This window comes from Rhodnius prolixus, unplaced genomic scaffold (assembly GCF_049639745.1).
Source record: "Rhodnius prolixus isolate KJV_2025 unplaced genomic scaffold, Rpr scaffold_7, whole genome shotgun sequence".
NCBI classification, from domain to species: domain Eukaryota; kingdom Metazoa; phylum Arthropoda; class Insecta; order Hemiptera; family Reduviidae; genus Rhodnius; species Rhodnius prolixus.
The window spans coordinates 35,778,506-35,798,619 of NW_027411582.1; the positions used below are offsets into that span (position 1 = coordinate 35,778,506).

Genomic DNA, 20,114 nt, shown 5'->3' on the forward strand with positions numbered 1-20,114 from the left:
TTCCATTATTTTTATGAAGATTGCTTCAACATATTCTAATTAACATTGTTTATATAACCTACTCCCACCTTTACGAACTATTCTTTGTTGCAGTTTTCCGATCGACTAAACAAAAAGCCAATGTTATATCGTAGATTATTTTTCGAAAAGTCGAAATTTTTGGGGCATTATTTTATAATTATTAGTTTAAAGGAAGGCTTTATGGTTTCACAGTGGGAAATGTGACTGAAGTTCCGAGGGCACTGCCACATCCGGTAGGAGTGAAAACTGAAAAAAGGAAGCTCTTGTCCAAATAAAGCGGAAGTAATTCAAGTAGACCAAAAAAAAAAATTGAATGTATCCCCAAGCCACTGTAGCCACTGAAGAGGCTTCTTGTTCTGGTGGCCCTCACAATTTGGTTGTGTATTTTGTATGCACGCCTAGTGCCAGATCTCTCGTGTCGAAACTGGAGATTTCAACGCCATTCGACCACGTCTAAAATTGCATTCATCGTCCAACTAAAGGAAGGTGGTACCCATCCACTGTTGAACTGCATATAAAAGGTACGAGGTTACTTTAAGTAATGTAATTGCCTATTTTTCCCAAGGCAGCCTTTACCTTCATCTACTAGATTAGGTGTCGCGGACGGAGGCGACTAGCAAAACTTACTTTTACTTCAAATTTTTCATATTAACCAATTAAATGTGATCAATTCCCCCTAGACTGGGGTCTCGAACCAAGTGCCTTTCGACACCAATCGCTAGGCCACCGTAGTGCCAACCCAAGACTACATTTGACTCGGTCCGAGTCAAGTGGTCAGGAGGTAAGCGTGTCCACTACGAGGGATCGTAGGGCTTGAAAAGCAGGGGATAGTGAGACTGACTTGTATGTCGCACGCTGACTCCAAGTAAACAACTCACTCCAGGGTCGAAGGTAGTAGGAGGTATCCCTCGGAGTATCCCTACACAGCTTAAAATAGGCTCTATACCCAGATTTTTCCTCCGGGTTCTGCAATCGCAGACTGTAGCTCTTTGCAGTACCTCCTCAGTCATGGCAGTGAGAGATTTCTTGACCCATGAAGGGGAAGCAGCCTTAGGCTAGCAAGCAATACCCCCACCTACTTTATTATTTCATTAATGATTTATGCAGCTATAACCATACGTAATCTAAAACCTTCTGTTTGTTTATAACCTTATTTAATTGAGTTGAAAATTAAATTAAATTCCTTAATTAAACAAGAGATATACGTATTGTAAGTTCATAATTAATAATGCGTTAATAACAAACCAGTTAATGTTAAAATTTAATTATGTTTGGTTATTTATTAGTTATTTAATTTATGTACATACTGTTTTAATTAATGAATTTGCTTTTCATGCTAAAGGCAGACAGAATTAATTGCAGTAATAAATAATTATCATTTTAAGAGGTTTTTATTAGGTATTCTGTAATTATGTGCCTAATATTTTCAAATGTAATTGAGTTGCTTTTAAAAATGCAATTTACTGATGGTTTAAAAAGTGGAATAATGCAGCCCGTAATTTCGGACATTGTAAATGTTATTACAATGCGTCTTAGTTAATTGATTGTAATTCTATCTTATACTCTAATAAACAAGGATGATCCCTCACTCTTTTTTTGTCACTTTATTTGTATATTAGAACTGCAACAATTGATGCATCAAGTAAATTTGATCTTACTGGTTCAGTTCACTTGTAATTGTTCACTTGGTTAGAGCAGTTGGTGAAACTATCACAGTGATTTAATCATAATAGATCTCTAGGCCACTTCCGTTTCAAGCGACGAGGAGGATTGTCTGGAAGGTGTGGAGAGGAGAGTTGTTGGACAAGAGGATTAGGATGGAGAGATCAAGGAGGCTGTGAAATTTGCGGGTAACGAGACTTTATTAGTTCAGAGACAAAAGTGATGTGAAGGTCCGGTGTGAATGGTAAGGTTAGAAATGTAAATATGGAGCATTCAGTATTTTCCGTAGGATTTTAGACTTTGTAGTGTCTGCAGGCGTTTTGAAGTTAGAGGGTTTGGTTGAGCTCCACACTTCAGCTCCGTATGTCCATATGGGTCTTAATAATGTCTTGTAAATTGTCAGTTTGTGATTCAATCTTACTTTTTAAAGGAAAAATTTGGAATTTGTACCTTTTCTGGGGGAAAAAAATCGGAAAATTAGGGTTTTTTTAAAACATTTCCGCGCTTATTGCCTTCGCTTATCTGTAGCCAGGATTATTGAACAGCAAATATTATAACTGATAAGAAAATTGGTTTCGGGGGTGAAGGGGAGGTCAGAAATTTTATAGAAATAGTTTAACCTAAAGAGTCAACCTGATGTTTGGTGAAGTATGAAACGTTAGGGTTATAAAATTCAACGGTTTTTTTCTCTTCATTAAGAGGTTATAAATCACAGCCAGCTGTGAATTACATGATCAATTGCTTTTTGATCACATGTTTTTTTTTGAAAGCCTATTTTTTTAAAAAATAAAAAATTAGGGCTCAAAAATAAAAAAGAAGACACAAAATGCTTCTTCTTCTTCATCATCATCTACGACAACAACAATGCAGTTCCAGCATCCATGATATATTTCCATAGAATTAGCTACGGTTTTTCCACGTATACAATGTCAACCACAATCTCTCTTTAATATAATAAAGGATATACTGTATATTATATACATAAAAGTACACAACATGGACGATATAAAGTTAAAAAAACAAAAATGAGAACTGGTGGGGATGAACAGATGTTCGCGTTTGAAAAGAGGGTGCAGATATCTCACTAGAGAGGGTTGAATTTTAGGAGAGTGGGGATAATTTAGGGGGGAAGTGTTATAATTTTTTGTTTTTCCGCCCTTAAAAAACCGATACCAAACTATTTTTGGCCCCTTAAAAATTCTCCTTTTATATTAATTTAAAAAAAATATATCATATAATAAAATGAGATACTAATTAGATAAAAAAAAAAAATATTGATTCGTTATATTTAAATTACGACGATCCGGGTGTACTTTCGGGTGTTCTAGTTACACCTTCACAGACGATCAGACAAGTTTTTTTTCAATTATATTTTAATTTAATTGAAAATAATTGAAATGTAAATACGAACTGACGTACCAAAACAAAAAAAACAGGGCAGATAATATCCGCTATCGGCAGATATACGAGTATTATTTCGATTAATCCCCTAAAATAATTTTTGATACAGCTGTCATAATTCGTCCAAAATGTTATCGTTGAACGGTTTTTCGTTTATTACTTACTCTAATTGCTGCAAAAGTGTTAAATTTTCTATGTCTGCTTTTTACCGGAAATGAGTGTTTGATCTAAAAAAAAAAAAAAAAAGAAAAAGACGAAAAGCCGGAAATTGTTTTAATTTTATTTATTTATTTTTAAATTACTTTATTGAGAGGGGGGTGGGGATGTGCAAGTGCTACGTCTTGTGCTGGATGGAAATTAGGGTCTTAAATAGAAGGTACTAGATCGGAGGGAATGGTTCGTGAAACGTCTTGTAATGGGTGGAGATTAGGGTGTTGAATGGCTTCAAGATGGAGGAGGGCGTGGGAGCGGGAGTGTTTGGGGCGAAGCTGAAATGTAGCTTTTCGGTTAGCCTAGGAAAACTAGCTACAGTTTTTCAGGCTGAGCTAGCTGCAGGTTAGGTTCTGTGCTGCCAAGATTAAGGGGCGAGGAATTATTAATTCTAAGGTCGTAATTTTCTCGGATAATCAGGTTGCTCTAAGAGCTATTAGTTCCTACCAGGTCAACTCAAGGCTGGTTTGGGACTGTCTGCGTGCCCTGAAGGAAATTAGTGACCAAAATAAGGTCTTTCTGGTTTGGGTACCTGGTCATTCAGGATATAAGGGAAACGAAGTGGCGGGAAGGCTTTGCGGGACACTTCGTTGGCCCGAACAACTTCGTTGTTTTGGGGTTTCGAAGTGTGTCAAGACTGCGGCCATTCATTTGTGGGTGCAGAATAGGTCTCAGGAGTGGTGGCTCGCTGGACAGAGACAGGCAAAGGAGTTCATCAGAGGCTATTCGCCGAGGCTGACTGCAGAATTAATCCGTCAAGGCCGCGTGGGGCTATAAGGATAATTGTGGGCTTATTAACTGGGCCACTGCAGGCTGCAGAAAACACATGCATCGCATGGGCCTGGCAGATGATAGCCTTTGTAGGTTCTGCCAGGAAGAAGAGGAAACGGTACTGCACGTGTTGTGTCAGTGTGAGGGGCTTGTCTGTGGCTAAGGATGTTACTTCTCGGGGAGGAAAAACCAAGGCCTGTGAGCTTTACCCAGAAGTCACTCTCCAGAATTAAGAGTCTGATCAAATGGACGAGTCTAGAGATGAGCTCTAAAGTCGGGGAGCCACAATAGATCCAAAGGGGTCGCAGTGGCGTAGGCCTTGAGGCCGCCCTAATTTAATCTATTCTAGGGTGTTGAATAGAAGGTACTAGATTGGAGGGAATAGTGATGTAGTCCGGAGCGGAGACTGAAGTCTCTGGAGGCAGTAGATTTTGGAATGCTTGGCTAAATCTCACAGTTCCGGGTACTGATTAAAAAACAAACAAAAAATGTGTCCAATTAACGATTGATTGAGAACCTCCATTGCACCTGTATCATATCCAAAAAGAAAAATCACAGATTTGCTTTTCAATTTCGGAGTTATAAGAGAAAGAAAACCTTTTTTTAAAAAAAGTGAACATTTCTTAGATCAGACCTCACCTGAGGAATTCCCTCATGATGGGAATAATTGACTATTTATTTAGGCCGGACAGCTGTGGAATCGCGCTTCTTCAGTTTCCAATATCAGGCCGCCCAATCCCTGAGCATACCTCGATTACTCCAATTAGCTCTCTGTGTGTGTATGTATCTCATTCCCGGGAAAAAATGAATCACCGCCACAATAGGCTCCCTTTATTAACAGAAAAACCGCAAGAAATCTCCTGCAGGACATTAACAATAATTGCAAGTAGACAAATTACTGAAAGCCCTGTAATAAAAAAAAACTAAAGCCCCCTACCCCCACCCCAACTGGTTTTTAGGTCGAACTCTATATCCCATCAGCGGCGGGCGGCATTTCTTCAAAGGACACTACAATAAAGGAGAACTACAACCTGCCAACAATAGATAGGAATTTTTTTTTTTAGTCCAGGCAAAATATTGGGATAGTTAAAACATTCTTCCAAATCTAGGATCCATATTTTTAATATTTTTTTCTTATTATTAATTTGTCCAAGGTATCCTGAATAACGTTTTTTTTTGTTTTTGTTTTTTTTTTTTTAGAAACTTATGTTTAACCAGTTTAAGCGTGTTTACACATGTCAAACCAAATCTCTATTTCGGTGCGTTCGACGTGGTATACTCGTTATGAAAAATATAAATTTCCCATTAACTATAAAAAGTCGAAAATTTTAATAAAATACTACAATAAGAATACTATTTGGTGGGATGTTTCCTTTATCTTACCAATAGAACTGCCAAGTATTTTATACGATGGGGGTTGGTGGTAGTCAGCCAAATGATAAGTGGTTGGTACATGTTTGGTCTCCACATTAGAGATTCGGGAATTACGCACACAAATAGAAGCTCTCAACCCCTTGTGCAATGCCCATTTTTCACCTTTTAGATAGAGGTTCAGACCTCTCAGTACGAGCATGATTTCATTTTGCACAGAATTCAAAAAGCTCTTTTCTTCCTTGTAAAAAAGCTCCTGCGTCCCTAGTTGACTAGAAGCAATGCATACGTGAAGCGGTGCAAGATTTTGGAATGAGCACAGAATGCTCTGGGGTAATCTCAAGCCCCCGAGAGAGAGGGATTGCAGTAAAAGTCGTTTGCAGTGACTATTACGACTATTGTAAACCTTTGGTTGTTCTACCCTGTGTTCTACGTGTATACACGCCATTGTCTGATTTTAATTCTGCACACTGTGAAGGGTTTTTTAAAACTAAATTCCACGCTAAATTGGTTAGGATATTCCAGCTCAGAAACTTAATATTTCATTTTGTCCAACTTGGGTACCCCAATCGAAAGTTCCTCTTTTACTGATCGTTTATGTATTTTTAATGAATATTTATTAAAACTGTTTCCGGTAGGACACAGTTGTATAAGGGTTTATCCTCAAAAACTGCACCAGAAAAAGCGTAACGTTGAAAAACACCCAACTTTGACAATTTTTATTCTCCTTTTTCTATAAAAGATAAAATTCCCAAATTTTCTTTAAATTATAGGGCAAATCCTCCTTTATAACTGTAATTTTTTTCGAGAAAATGTGGCTGAAAATGAGCAAAAACAGCATTTTCAGAAATTGTTCTTCTTCTTGTTACCTTTTTTGTAAACAACATAGCGCCTAAACTAACGCGAACCGATTTTCATGAATTATATAATGGAGATACATTTTTGTAACTGTAACCCAGGGATGATCACCCATACTTTTTACACAGGGGGCCAGGTTCACTGTCCCTCAGATTGTTGAAGGGCCGGACTATAAAACAAACTATGAACTAATCCCTATGCACACTGCACACATCTCATTTTAAAGTAAAATAACAAAACGAGAACAAATACAATATTTCAAATAAAGAACAAGTAAATTTAAATCACCAAACTGCCCAGTATTTCTGTGGGAATTATGGGTCTGCTTTTTGGCTAATGTGATGGTCTATATCCGGCTTAGTTATAGTGCTTTGCCTTTTTTCCTACTTCTGCTGCTTCCGGAGCCGTAACGCGTGCGTCCTGCGTCACCGGAAGTGGTACTGTACGTGAGTACTATCCCTAGCTATGCTTCCTTAGCCTATTTAACCAACACTGCAACACGGTACCTTACAATTTTTGTTAGCGTTCCACAAAAGAGAAATATAATAGGAAATGTGTTCCACTATTCAACAGGAAATCGAAGCTCACGTCCCCCCCAGAAGCGACAGAGGCTAGATAGAGGTTGGGTCCATCCAAATCCAAGAAGATCTCTTACACTATTCTTCTCACTATATGTTGCACTCCAACAGCCACTGGAATTCCAGCAGTTGCTGGAAAAAGTTGAGAACAAGAAAAAATGATCAGTTAAATCCCTCTGGTACTTTACTGTTGTGACTCATCACGATGGAATTTACTGTTTAGCGCCGGCAATAAGAAAGTCCCCCCCTCCGTCCACCCCTCCACCCGCCAGTTGGTGTGAGAGGAAGGCGTCGGACTTCACACAGACTTCCTGTCTTACACCCACACACACTAAGCAGAGTACTTGACTTGGGCGGCTCACTTTGAACTTCTAAAGTAATGAAAATTAAAGAAAAACAGATTTTTACATTCCTATTTTTCTTTACAAAAGTCTAACAGGTTTTATTTAGATTTTTATTTTTTTATGAACGAAAAGTTGGGCTTATTTAAGTTAAGTTAAGTAATTTAAGCATTCCTCTGCAATCCTGTATTAATTGTCTGTTACTTTGGATTATCCTGCACCGCTTCGGCGTCCCGTATACTAATACTTGACTTAGAAGGAAGCAGGAACGCAGGAGTATGACAAGGACGGTTTTGTTATTAGCAAATGACTGGGTGGTCCCCAGAGAATTCTGCGGCTTGTGGTTACATTTTCAACTCTGTGTCACTGATTGTATTGATGATTTGACGGCATATTCAATCAATACTACAGAGTGAATACCTATTATTATTGATGCAAAAATATTTATAAATAATTGGATAGTATTTAGAATATAAAAGGACAAAGTTTGAGAAAATTTGAAAATGGAATCGGTTTGCCAGAAGTACATCATCCATCGTAAAGGACCAATTATTTTCTTTTCCCCCACAAAAATTGGTTTCAGGGATTTTCCTTTTTTTGTAAAGAAAAAACATGCGTGCGTATCACGTTTAGTGGAAAAGGTTTTCCCGGTAGACACTTAACTGTTGTTCTTAAGTGCACCCCCAATTAAGTGTCACTCCATGTAGGTTGTACGTTCTGCAATCATTCATTTTTAATTACGATTTAAAAGATATCTAACTTAGATTCAGAGTTAGTAGAATCTGAGTCTACCGGAAGTGCTACTGTACAGTACGATTTTTCCAACTAGTCGCAGAAAAGATTCAATTTTATGGTCACAATTTGGTTTCGAAAATTTTCACAAATATTTCATTATTGTGTTATACTATATTTAATTATTCATTATATCATTAATAGCAATTAAATGATTTAACATTAAAATTCCAAATTTGACGTAACCCAGCCGAGCGGAAGTGTGTTGATTTACTGAATTAATGTAATATTTTTTAGAGATTTTTTTCCCCACAATATAGTTTCAGCAAAAATTTTATTTCGTTAATTGCAGTTAAGAGGAAGTCGATGTGTGAATGTTTCGCGTCAAACTTTTTTTTTTTTAATATTGACTTTTGCTATTTCCGGTTTAAATCAGATTTAAACATCGTTTTTCATTTTAAGTTTTTTCATACTTTGATCACAAAGTTCAGGAAGTGACCAAGATTTGAATGTTGAACAAAGATGGTGGACATCATAGATGAAAATTGGCGTGCTTTTCTTTGCCAAAAAAAAGCGCATTAAAAAAGTAAAGGAAATAAGCCAAAAGTACCTCAAAGAGGAAGAAGGTGATTTTTTTTAAAAAGTAAAATGTAATCGTGATTAGTGGATGATTTGCATGTTTAGTATAAGCTCCACTTAAAAAAAGGGCGAGGTGTAATGTTTGGGTATTTTCTGTTTTTATTGTTAATGAGCAAACGATCGCGAGTACTCCATGGTTACCACCCTCACCTTTCAATCCTTTAAAGAAAGAGAGGCTATGGAGAGAGAAAGAGAAAGAGAGTGGAAGGTGAGAGAGTATGGCTTGTCTAATTTCCACTCAAGGTTTATTAGTTCGCCAAGAAATGGGGGCGGGGTGAGGTATGAGGGGAAGGAGCAAGCGGCAAACAGTGCTGCCGACAGTCTAATTAGGGATTTCTCAGTGTGTCAGTGTACAGTGTGGGAATACAGCTGCCCCAGCAATACGTAGTGTACTTGTGTGTGTGTGTATAGAGAGAGTTGGTGTGGGACAATTAAGAGAAAGGAAACAGTGCAAAGAGGCGGAGTCCAGTTTGGATTCAAGCCACGCCCAGTTTTCAGCAATAGGCGTGACTGAGTTAAAACTTGATAGCCAATAGACGGTTTCGGTGGGTGGAACTTCGGTCAATCATCCATCCCTCTGGTTTCTTAATAAGGTTTTTTTTTTTGCTTTGCTCTCTCTCTCTCTTTACACTCCCTTCCTATTTTACGCAAACACGATTTCAACCCTAAAAAGGGCTCACTCCTCTATTATCCATCGTTTCCCTTTTTTAGTTTGTACTAACCGTACTGATGACATTGTCTAAACTTGAAACCATATAGATCCTTGTTCAGTCTTTCGCCCATTTAACGTCTGTCCATCAAAGCCAGTAAACTCAGCTAGAGTTCGTCTTTTTGTTTTTTTTTTTGCGTGGGTGGCCTCCGCTTCAATTCTACCACTTTGGCCGGAAAATTCCTTGGGTCTTGCTACTCCTCCTCACCCTATGGAACTATTTGCCCAACGACCAGAGAGAAGTCAAAGACAAGATACCTTGCTACTTATTTCATCACGAAGCCCTACTTACTCCAATGCTATAACTTATTTTATTTATGCAACCTTTTTGTTTTTTAGTTCAATTTTGACGCCCGTCGCTTGGTCTTTCTCTTGATATCTTGCTGTGTTTGAATTACTAATAGGTAGCCTACATCTAAATTCTCTGATTTCTAAATCATCGGTCTAAGATTTTAGATTTTTTTTTTTTACAGGTAATAAACAAGAAAAGTCTTTATTGTTATTTTCGTTTCGAAAAAAATATGGAGTCGTTCATCTAAAAAGCATTTTTAGACCTGCGAAACTAATATGTATGGAGATACTGGGTTCAATTTCCCTAGTATAGCCCTTGGATTTTATTTAATGGTTAATAAAAAGAAATTTACAGTAAAGTATGTTAGGCGGTTATAGGCTAGACCCGCAAAGCTAAGATGTATTGTTGGTTTAGTGGGTTCGATTCCCCTGGTCTAGACCTTAGATTTTTATTTAATGGTTAATATGAGAAATTTATAGTAAAGTATGTTAGGCGTTTATAGGCTAGACCCGCAAAGCTAAGATGTATTGTTGGTTTAGTGGGTTCGATTCCCCCTGGTCTAGGGCCTTGGATTTTATTTAATGGTTAATATGAGAAATTTATAGTAAAGTATGTTAGGCGGATATAGGCTAGACCCGCAAAGCTAAGATGTATTGTTGGTTTAGTGGGTTCAATTCCCCTGGTTTAGGTCTTGGATTTTATTTAATGGTTAATATGAGAAATTTACAGTAAAGTTTGTTAGGCGGATATAGGCTAGACCCGCCAAACTAAGATGTATTGTTGGTTTAGTGGGTTCGATTCCCCTGGTCTAGGTCTTGGATTTTATTTAATGGTTAATATGAGAAATTTACAGTAAAGTATGTTTGCTAGTCGCCTCCGTCCACGACACCTAATTGATAGTTGGACGTTAAGCCTCGCCTGAAAAAATGGGCGATTACTTTACTTTACTTAAAAGCATTTTTAGGTTAGGAGACTTTTAGGCCGACAATTTGTGATTGTCAATCATTACTTGATTCTGTCGAAGAATTACTAAATATTTAGTGACTATCTAAGAGAAAAACAACACGACTACCGCCAACAACCAATTTCCAGCTAAGATTTCTTTTAGAATCCTATTTATAGAAGTTCCTTAAGGAGACACAACTCTAAATAAGTGTCACCAAATTATCCCACCGATGCCACATATGAACCCTATCTAACTAATGAGCACAGCATCTTCTAATAACAAGGATGTATGTCTGTCACAATGCAAGGTAACTAATTCCAGCTTCTTTTTCGAGAATCTCTCTCTCTCTTTCTCACACAGTTTGTGATCAAACTACTTCGAATTAAACATCGTAATATTCAGTGAAATTGAAGCCTCAAAGAAAATGGTTCCGCAACCCCCCCCCCCCCTAGAATTGCCCTAAAATGGGCAGTTTTCTTTTTAGGGTAAACTCTTGGAAAATTTATACTTCTGGTGACGCCATTTTTTTTTTAAACCCAGAATTTAAGCATCTCCTTAACTTATCGTTAACATTAGGACCAAAAACAACCTAAAATTGCTGTTTAAAAGGAAACCAAATCAATAGATCATAAAGTCAGTGGCTATAAGTTGAATTCATTACGATCTAAAAGATCCTTTTGTGGCTTCCTGAAGTATGTGAGTGTCTGTGCGTAACTGTAAAGTGTTGGTAAGGTGAGCTCGAGTTTGCCTGTGGGTACTCTAAGCCCAAATAGTTGTACACTTCCAACTATCTCTGCAGGCTCTAAGTGTGATCATTATGGTGGTTGTCAGCGTATTATGTAAGAGAGCGCCCTGTACTTCTTTTTAAGTGTGTGAGTGTCTGTGCGTAACTGTAAAGTGTTGGTGATTGTGTGTGTGGTGATGAGCTCGAGTCCTGCCTGTGGGTTCGCTAAGCCCAAATAGTTGCACACATCAACTACCTCTGCAGGCCCTAAGTGTGATTTTTATGGTGGTTTTTAGCGTAAGTGTAAGGCCCTGGACTTCTTTGTCTAGCCAAAACGGATCTACGGGGTTTCAGAGGGATGCAAAGTTTCTGCGAATCAAGTATTAGGGATGATGAATACAGAAAAATACCAGACATTTCCAGGAATTGCGGCTCCCAGAGAAACTTCAACATTTTCTTCAAGTACTTGTTCCAGGAGAAAATTCCAAATAAACAGTGAAACCCACAATTACCTTTATGGAAATATCTTAGCATTACAGAGAAATGGAAAAGTCAATAAATTAACGCACATCCGGCTGATGGATTTCTTTAAAATTCTTATTTCCAAGTTCAAGCAATGTGTATTGTGTGAGTGTTAGGGGCAGTCAGTGTAAATAGGCTGGAATACCCGCAGGGACGTCCAAGTTCCCTAAAGAAGTGGCTAGACCACTCCTCCCTACGACTAAGAGAAGAGAATCCAGAAATCGAACTGAGCATCATGTCGTAACGAAGGCAACTTGATACTGCAGCATATGTGGATCTATTTAGTTATTTTAGCACGCCGGCTGCAGAGTCATATTTCTTATTAATTAACATTTCCGGTGTAAATCTGCACGATTACAAATCTTTTCTTACGAAGAATAAGAAAAAGAAAAAGAAACGGAAGTTAGCTGTTAAGATAAATAATAACCTCTTAGCTGTATATAAAATAGAATAAACAATTCATTAAGGTGACATTAATGTATAATAAATAAGTGCATGAATTGTGAATGACTGGAGCAGAAGAAAAAGCGAATAAACCAGCGACTGAGAGCTGTGCACGGACAGGCAGGCAAACGTTCCAATCAGCTTAGAGCACCCAATCAATCTCGTACTCACCCGCCCCGCGCTTTGCACCGTGCGTCCTCCAAATATTTGCAATATCTCTCTCTCTCTCTCTCTCGCCCTCACTCTATTTACATACAACATATTCCTTCCAGATTAATTAAAGCCAAACATCAATTAAAAATATTTTTTTAATTGTTACGTAAATTAAATCACAGAATCACAAAAGTAAATCCAATTTGCAATTAGGTAATAATTTTTAGAAAAATATTAAGTTAATTGGCAGCTAGTTAATATAGTAAGAACTAGTAATTATGCATGTAAGATTTTTTGCGGTTACATCACCGGATATAGTGCAACCAAGAAAACGAAAAATCAATTACTGTTCATTATTTTTGGTAACTGATTCTTTGTTTCAATTGGATGAAGAAAATAACTGTCAATCAGTCAGTCATACTTTGTATTTTTTTTATTATGCCGAGCTTTCGACCTAGGGACAAAGGTCATCTTCAGGGCTGTGGAAGATATTTGAAGTGTTAACAAATTATTTACCTAATTGACAATGTAATATTTTACATCATTATGTTCAATCATTGTCAATTAGGTAAAGCATTAAACTAAGGATTCAAGATTGGCGAAGAATCGGTCAAATAAAAAACAACAACTCGTCTTTTTGCGAACGTTTCGACAAATATATTGTCTTCTTCAGGACCTGGATATTACAATTACAAAAATACAAACAATTCTTCAAGCCCTGAAGAAGACAAATATATTTGTCGAAACGTTGGCAAAAAGAGGAGTTGTTGTTTTTTATTTGACCGATTCTTCGCCAATCTTGAATCCTTAGTTCAATAATTTACGGACACGAGACCTAGATATTGGTAAAACATTTTGTAAATTACGTTACATTTAGAGAGTTATTAGTAATAATAATTTTGGAGGGGGCCTTGCATAAATGGGGCTAACTCCTCTCCCATTTGATGTACAGCGTCGAGACCCCCGAAAAGGCACATCTACATAAAATACCGAATTGAGTGGCATTTCATTCATGAAAATCGGTTCGCGCGTTTAAGCGCTACGCTGTTTACAATATAAGGTAACAACAATTTTTGAAATTGCTGTTTTCGCTCATTTGCAGCAACTTTTTTTCTCGAAATCTATTAGATCTAGGTTGTTGCAAAAAAAAAAAAAAATTACAGTTATAATGGAGGATTTGCTCTATATTTTAAAGAAAATTTGGGAATTTTAGCTTTTATAGAAAAAGAGAAAAAAATTATCAAAGTTGGGGTGTTTTTCAACGTTACGCTTTTTCTGGTGCAGTTTTTGACGATCAACCCTACCGGACAGTTTTAATTCATTTTAATATAATTATTGTTAACACACTATAGATATGTTCCACAGCCCTGAAGATGACCGAGTCCCTAGGTTCGAAAACTCGGCATAATAAAAAAAAAATACAAAATCTGACTGAAACTGGCAGTTATTTTTTCATCCCGTTGAAAAATCTATTGTAAACGGCTTAAATTTATGACAACTTTAAAGATTCATCAGTACATTATACTATAATGAAACATTAGAGGGATGCCTGACTCTATTTATCGTCCATGAATGCCTTAAAATCAATTTTAATTTAAAATAAAAGATAATAATAATAAAAATAAATGTTTGTCAACTGTTCGCGCCCCTGTAGGAATTATTATCTTGTCCAAAAATCGATTTATCACCAGAAATATTCCTATAAAATGGTCTGTAAGTCAGTAAGTGAGTAAATACTAAGTTCAAGCTACAACTCAAAACTCAGTAGTGTAATTTTTTTGGGATTAATTTAGCAAAATCCACTAGTAAGGGGCCGTACTTAAATTACGTAACGAACGCAAGGGGGGAGGGGGGTAAGGCTCGATTGTTACCATTCGTTATGGTTCGGGGGAGGGGATTTTTTAATGCTTGTACGTAATTTTTCCAATTGAATCTATAATTTTTTGGTCATTAATGGAAAAATACTAACGATATTTTTCGCGCCAAATTCTACTATAGCCAACCTTCATACTAAGTGATAATGTAATTAAATAAGTAATAAATAAAAAATATATGTTTGATTTTAATTAAATACTATGCAATGACGATATTCCATAACAAAAAATTACGTACATTTGGCTAGGGGGGGAGGGGAGGTTGACATTTTGTTACGATCTGTTACATCGGGGGGGGGGGGGGGGGAGGGATTAAAAAGCTCTTTAAATTGCGTTACGTAATTTAAGTACGGCCCCTAAACCATTATCCATTTTTACCATGATCCACATTCTACAAGAATGTATAGATCAGTGCTAAGGAACATTGGCCACCACCACTGCTGGCAATGATCTAAATCTTGTGATATTAGACTTTAGATTCAACCATCTAACTCTCTGGGCCCTTCTACTATATTTTCTGAGAAAATAAATAAATATTTACATAATTCCATTTGGCAATTAGAAACTTCACTGTGATTACGTCATTAGATATGATTATGTTTGTTTACGAATAACTTTAGTTTTTTTGTCTATTATTATTACAGCTTCATTTTGAAATACTCACTACTAATGCTAATTACTGTTTTCTACATACGTAATTACCAATTCCAATGACTACTGTACAAAAAAAAAAGTATAAATATATATATATCGTATATGTAGAAACGCTATATAATGATACATGATGAAATACGCGTATTAATTGCCTAGAACGGAAGTAGGTTTCAACCTTGCTGCTAGTTTGTTATTAAAGCGGTTAATTAAGGTTTTGTTTTTTTTGGTTTTTTTAATATTAACATTTCTATTTAGCATAAAAAGTCAATAGATAAGAAAATAAAAAAAAAACCCAAAAAATTAAAAAAATCTTTTTAAATTACTCTGTAATTTTTTTGTTTTAAAAACTAATCAACTGGTACAATGTCTTAAAATTTACTGGATGAAAAAAAACAAGAGGATTTCAGCGCAATAATTGGAGGTGTTGGAGGCGGCTGCTTTGAAATAATACTAAAATTGAAAGCAACCAACTTCTCTCTAAAGCTGCTGCAAGCAAAGTGCAGCTGGTCTTACGGAATTGATGTGAAAAAATCTTAGGGCCTTAAAAAAGGGCGTTCATCTTTTGGGGTAAGAACCGGTAATGACCAACAGGTGAGTGTTACAGGAAGTGGATTAGATAGAAGGATGACGTAATAAAAAAAAAAGCACTAATTAATAATAGGATGAAAAAAATTAATGCCAGTTTCAGTTCATGATAAACTTTATTATGTCGAGCTTTTTGACCTAGCGACTAGGTCATCATCTTCAGGGCTAATTTACAATGTACTATATTAACATCATTAGAGGGTTGGTGTGTCTGTCTTTGTCTGCTCATGGACTCTATCCATGGAGTCTCTATCTATAGAGGAGTACATGAACAGACAAGACAGAAGACACAACAAACCCTCTAATGATGTTAATATAGTACATTGTAAATTAGCCCTGAAGATGATGACCTAGTCGCTAGGTCAAAAAGCTCGGCATAATAAAGTTTATCATGAACTGAAACTGGCATTAATTTTTTTCATCCTATTGTAAACTATGATATCATTTTTTTGGAGAAAAGCTAGCCGTAAGGTAGATTTTCATCAAATTTAAAATTAGATAAACTGTGATTATAACAGTAAGGAAAAGAAAACTAAATTCTGATAAGACAGCATTCACAATCAACTTGAGGACTCTTGGAGACCCACAAATCAATCGCAAAAAAACAGCCAGGGCAAAATCCAGGAGAGTTTAGGGCGAATTCCCGTGATAAAAAAGAGGCTCCCCCTTTGCTGTGAAATAAAGATTATTGACTTCCTGTTTACCTCCCAGGTTGAGCTTATCCCTTTATCTGCCAAAAAGTTGTTTGAAAAATTTCTTGATTTGTGTGTCTATTGGGTGAACAAGTGATGCGTTACCCAGTTAACAGTTGATGTTAATATTCTGTTCTAATTGTTTACTCTGAATATATAGGTTTCGTGACCGTAAATTGTTAAACTAAGGATTCAAGATTGGCTATGGAATCGGTCAAATAAAAAAAGAAACTCCTCTTTTTGCCAACGTTTCGACAAATATATTTGTCTTCTTCAGGGCGTGGCTATGCGGGTTGGTTGAGTTACGGTAAACTGACTTACAGAAACAGTTTCTGTAACTCAACCAACCCGTATAGCCACGCCCTGAAGAGGACAAATATATTTGTCGAAGCGTTGGCAAAAAAGACGAGTTTGTTTTTTATTTGACCGATTCCTCGCCAATCTAGAATTGTTTACTCTCTCAAGGTACTTAATTAAACGTGTTTGGTACTTAAAACAATATAGGTACCTAAATATTTTTGTTTTTCTTGGCCAAAATAGTGTTTTCTTTATTTTCCTTTGACTTTTTCACCGGCCAGCATAATTTATTACGCTGAATATAGAAAATTTTGAAAAAGAAGAAGAATAAAAAGTGGAATTTCATTCAATGAAAACGCCAGTAAATAAGTTTCAACTTCTTCTGATGGCCAGATACAAGGCACTTAAGGTACTCAAGATGTTTTATATAAAAAAAGAAAAAAAAAGAAAAGAGAGAAGGAATGTTTGGAGTTAGTTAAAGGACTGACAGACACTCCAGAGATGATGTGTGTGGGATTTTCGCTTGAAGCTGGGCGATGTAAAGTAAACAGATAGATCTTATTAGAAACGAAGAAGAGCAAGCAACAAAAGGTTCAAAAAGTTAGAAGGGGGAGCAGAGAAGATAAAAAGAAAGAAAAATGAAGTATCTCTCTCTCTCTCTCTCTCTCTGTATGTGTGTGTGTGTGTGTGTGTGTGCGGTTAAAGAGGACTGACAATAGTGGATAAAAGTAATTTACTAGGGTAATGGGGAGATCGTCAATTTAGCCGCGTGTAATAAATGACGAGGGATCTATTACGTTAAGAGAGGAGGATAAAGATCACCTCCAGGTTATTTAGTAGTTTTAGTAGTGGGAGATATTTTTCCTTTTGATGTGGCCGCCAAAATAGGCGGAGCGCTTGTTGATTGGAGCTGGCCACTTACAAAAAAGGAGGTGTGTATCTGGTAGGGGCACGCCCACTTGAAAGCAAAACAACAATAATGATTGCAGGAGGGGGGAGGAAAAAGAAACGAAGAGCAAACACGTTTCTAGTTGTAAAGGGCTATAGGGTTTAACGGTGGGTGGGGACAAGTTTTTTTACAACCAACTAGCACACACTCATACAAAGTCAGGCCAAATAGGGGGCGAGGGTCCCTCCCTGCCTCCCACCCTCCCTCCACCGCTATACACACTCCTTGCGGTGTGTTTAGTAAGACGCTCTCTAACAGCTCAACCAGCAACCAACAAGACTTTAGTTAGTAGTCAAACGGTCGGATGGGTACGGTTATGATCAGGACGACATGGTGAACATGGCCGCTGAGGAAGAGCTCGATATACCGGAAGAGATACGCAACGCCGGTAGTGGTTGTAATGAAGATGTCAAATCTGAAGATGAAATCAGTGTCGGTTGTCCAAGTCCAGCGCCAAAATATTCGGAAAGTGAACTGTCTAGATCATCTGAGGAAGAGATGCAGCATGATGATTATTTTAAACCATTAAAACGATTAAAAATGATGCAAATAGAACAGGTCAGCTACAGCATTGGTGGTAGTAATAAGAAAATTAAGAAACCACGTCCGCCGAGAAGGCAAAGCCTACCGGAAGATCATGGCAGTAGCCACAATAACAACAATAACAATAGTGGTGTGAAAAGTTTCTCAATACTGGACATCCTGAACCATAGGCCGGCCAAAGAGACCAGAATTGTACGACCATGGGATATTGGCGCAGAGAGTACATCCTGTATACCGCCGCCAGCGCACAGAGGACTTTTACCGCCTCCGTTGTTATATCGGCTGCCGGCAGCACCGCGACCTAAATCCGCTGAACTGTATGAAACTTGCAGTTCCGGTAGGTCGTCCACCGGTGGTTCAGACTGTTGTACCTCACCGGACATTATAAACTGTGTGAGCCCAAGAAGGCCGCCTCCGTCGCAGCAAGCGCAACGGAAAGGCAAAAATGATACTTCACCCTTGGACGCGCTGTTCCAGATGACGTCAAAAACCTTTGAGGAGCTCAACGGTGAATCACAAGGTAAGAAAGACAAAGTATTGCATGCTTCCCTCAAATAAGTCCCACGAAAAAGGTTTTTGTTTTCACCCTGAATTTAATTTTAAACCATCAAGCGCGTTACCCGCCGTTGAGATCTCTAGCATCTTCCTGGGGCATCGCCAGCCACTCACGATTCTTAACTACATTCTATTAATCAGAGAAAAGCCGCTTTTGAGTTTCATTTTTTTGTTTTACTATCCGGGAAAGCTACTTAGAACTGTCGGCCGTCCAGCCGCACCAAATCCGGAGTTAAACTAACACGAAAAATCCCAGTGTTTTGCAATAGCTGTTGCCTGTATCCCTCGGAAATGAACACATAAATCCGTTCAGTTTTTATTAACATCTAACGACCCGTATCCAAGCAGCTGTTTTAGTTAATGTTTTTTTAAGACAGGACCACCTTTTACCTTCAATACTGAGCTCATCCTAAAAGATCCTAAATTAAAGCATGTAACCGCTTGCAAATCGGCGTCTCGACGCTAAATGCCTGAAACCTAAATGTATTGTAGTTACGTTGTAATTTTAGTAACCGCAGTTTGTTACAAGACAGTGAGAATTTCGAATCCAGACTTACTTTCTCTTACTGCTAATAAATATTTCGAAACTGTATTTTCTCAACTGGTCACCACTATAGTATATTTAGTAAGCAGAGATGAATCCGTAATGCGTAAAGGCATTTAAAGGCGAATCCATTGTGACTTTAACAGACCCATGGTTTGTTCACAGAATTGCACTTATTGGTTCGCTAAAACCAAATAGTAGCTCTCACTACAAAACGTCTCGTTTGTTTGTGTCGATTATACTATTTCTGATGTCAGATTAGGATGATCAATAGACCGCTAAGATCCCGAAGAAATAGGAGCACCACTAAAGGACAGGCTTCTACCAAACTCAATATTCCCGAAAAAGTATTTAAAACAAACGTGATTAGACCCTCCCTATCTGTTTATTGGACCCTAAATTTTAAAGAAAATGTTGAAAGCCATTTTTAGACGGGAAAATCCACAAAAATAAATAGAATGGAGGGAAACCTATTGATTACAACCACTTAAACCCATTTCAAAATACTGTTTTTCATTGTATTTTTTGTTTATATATATACTTACAATGGAAAGTCAGATTCTGGAGAGAAAAAGAGACGCCCAATCACAGAATAGATCCTCTTAGGCAGACACTCGCACGACTTCCTTTTAGCGAACGCCAACGGGAAATCTTCCAACACTTCCATTCGCCGGGTTTTTACCGTACATCAGACTCACAAAGACTTTTTACCCAAGCCAACCTAGGCCTCAAAATAACCCATGTAAAAAATAATTTTAACAAATAATAAAAAAGATAAATGCTTAATTTGATTTTTATTTTTAAAACAAAGTTGAGCTTTATATAATTCAAGTTTCTGTGCCAAGTGAAATGCTTTTTCACAAAAAGTATTTTTCGACTTGTTTTTTTAATTGAATACGATACATTTTGTGTAAATAATCCGGAAATAGGTTTTATTTCTGTCTGTAACTTTTACTTAAATAACAATATGAAAAAAATATGAAAAATAACTAACTAAATAAAAAAGCAAAATTGAATAAGAAAAAGGCAATCTTAAAATCTAAACTA

The 20,114-nt window shown here is 37.2% G+C and overlaps 1 protein-coding gene and 1 long non-coding RNA gene across 2 annotated transcripts in view; one reads left to right on the forward strand and one right to left on the reverse strand.

Annotated features, from left to right (window-relative positions):
• Window positions 1–20,114, reverse strand: part of LOC141447544 (uncharacterized) — a 91,776-nt gene that overhangs the window by 35,651 nt on the left and 36,011 nt on the right. The gene's annotated exons all lie outside the window — the stretch shown is intronic.
• The window catches only part of LOC141447541 (uncharacterized), a 130,310-nt gene continuing 126,783 nt past the window's right edge, over window positions 16,588–20,114 (forward strand). The window contains exon 1 of the mRNA XM_074115204.1: window positions 16,588–18,488. Coding sequence (XP_073971305.1) covers window positions 17,756–18,488 — 733 coding nt within the window. The 5' untranslated portion in view covers window positions 16,588–17,755. The remainder of the gene's footprint in view (window positions 18,489–20,114) is intronic.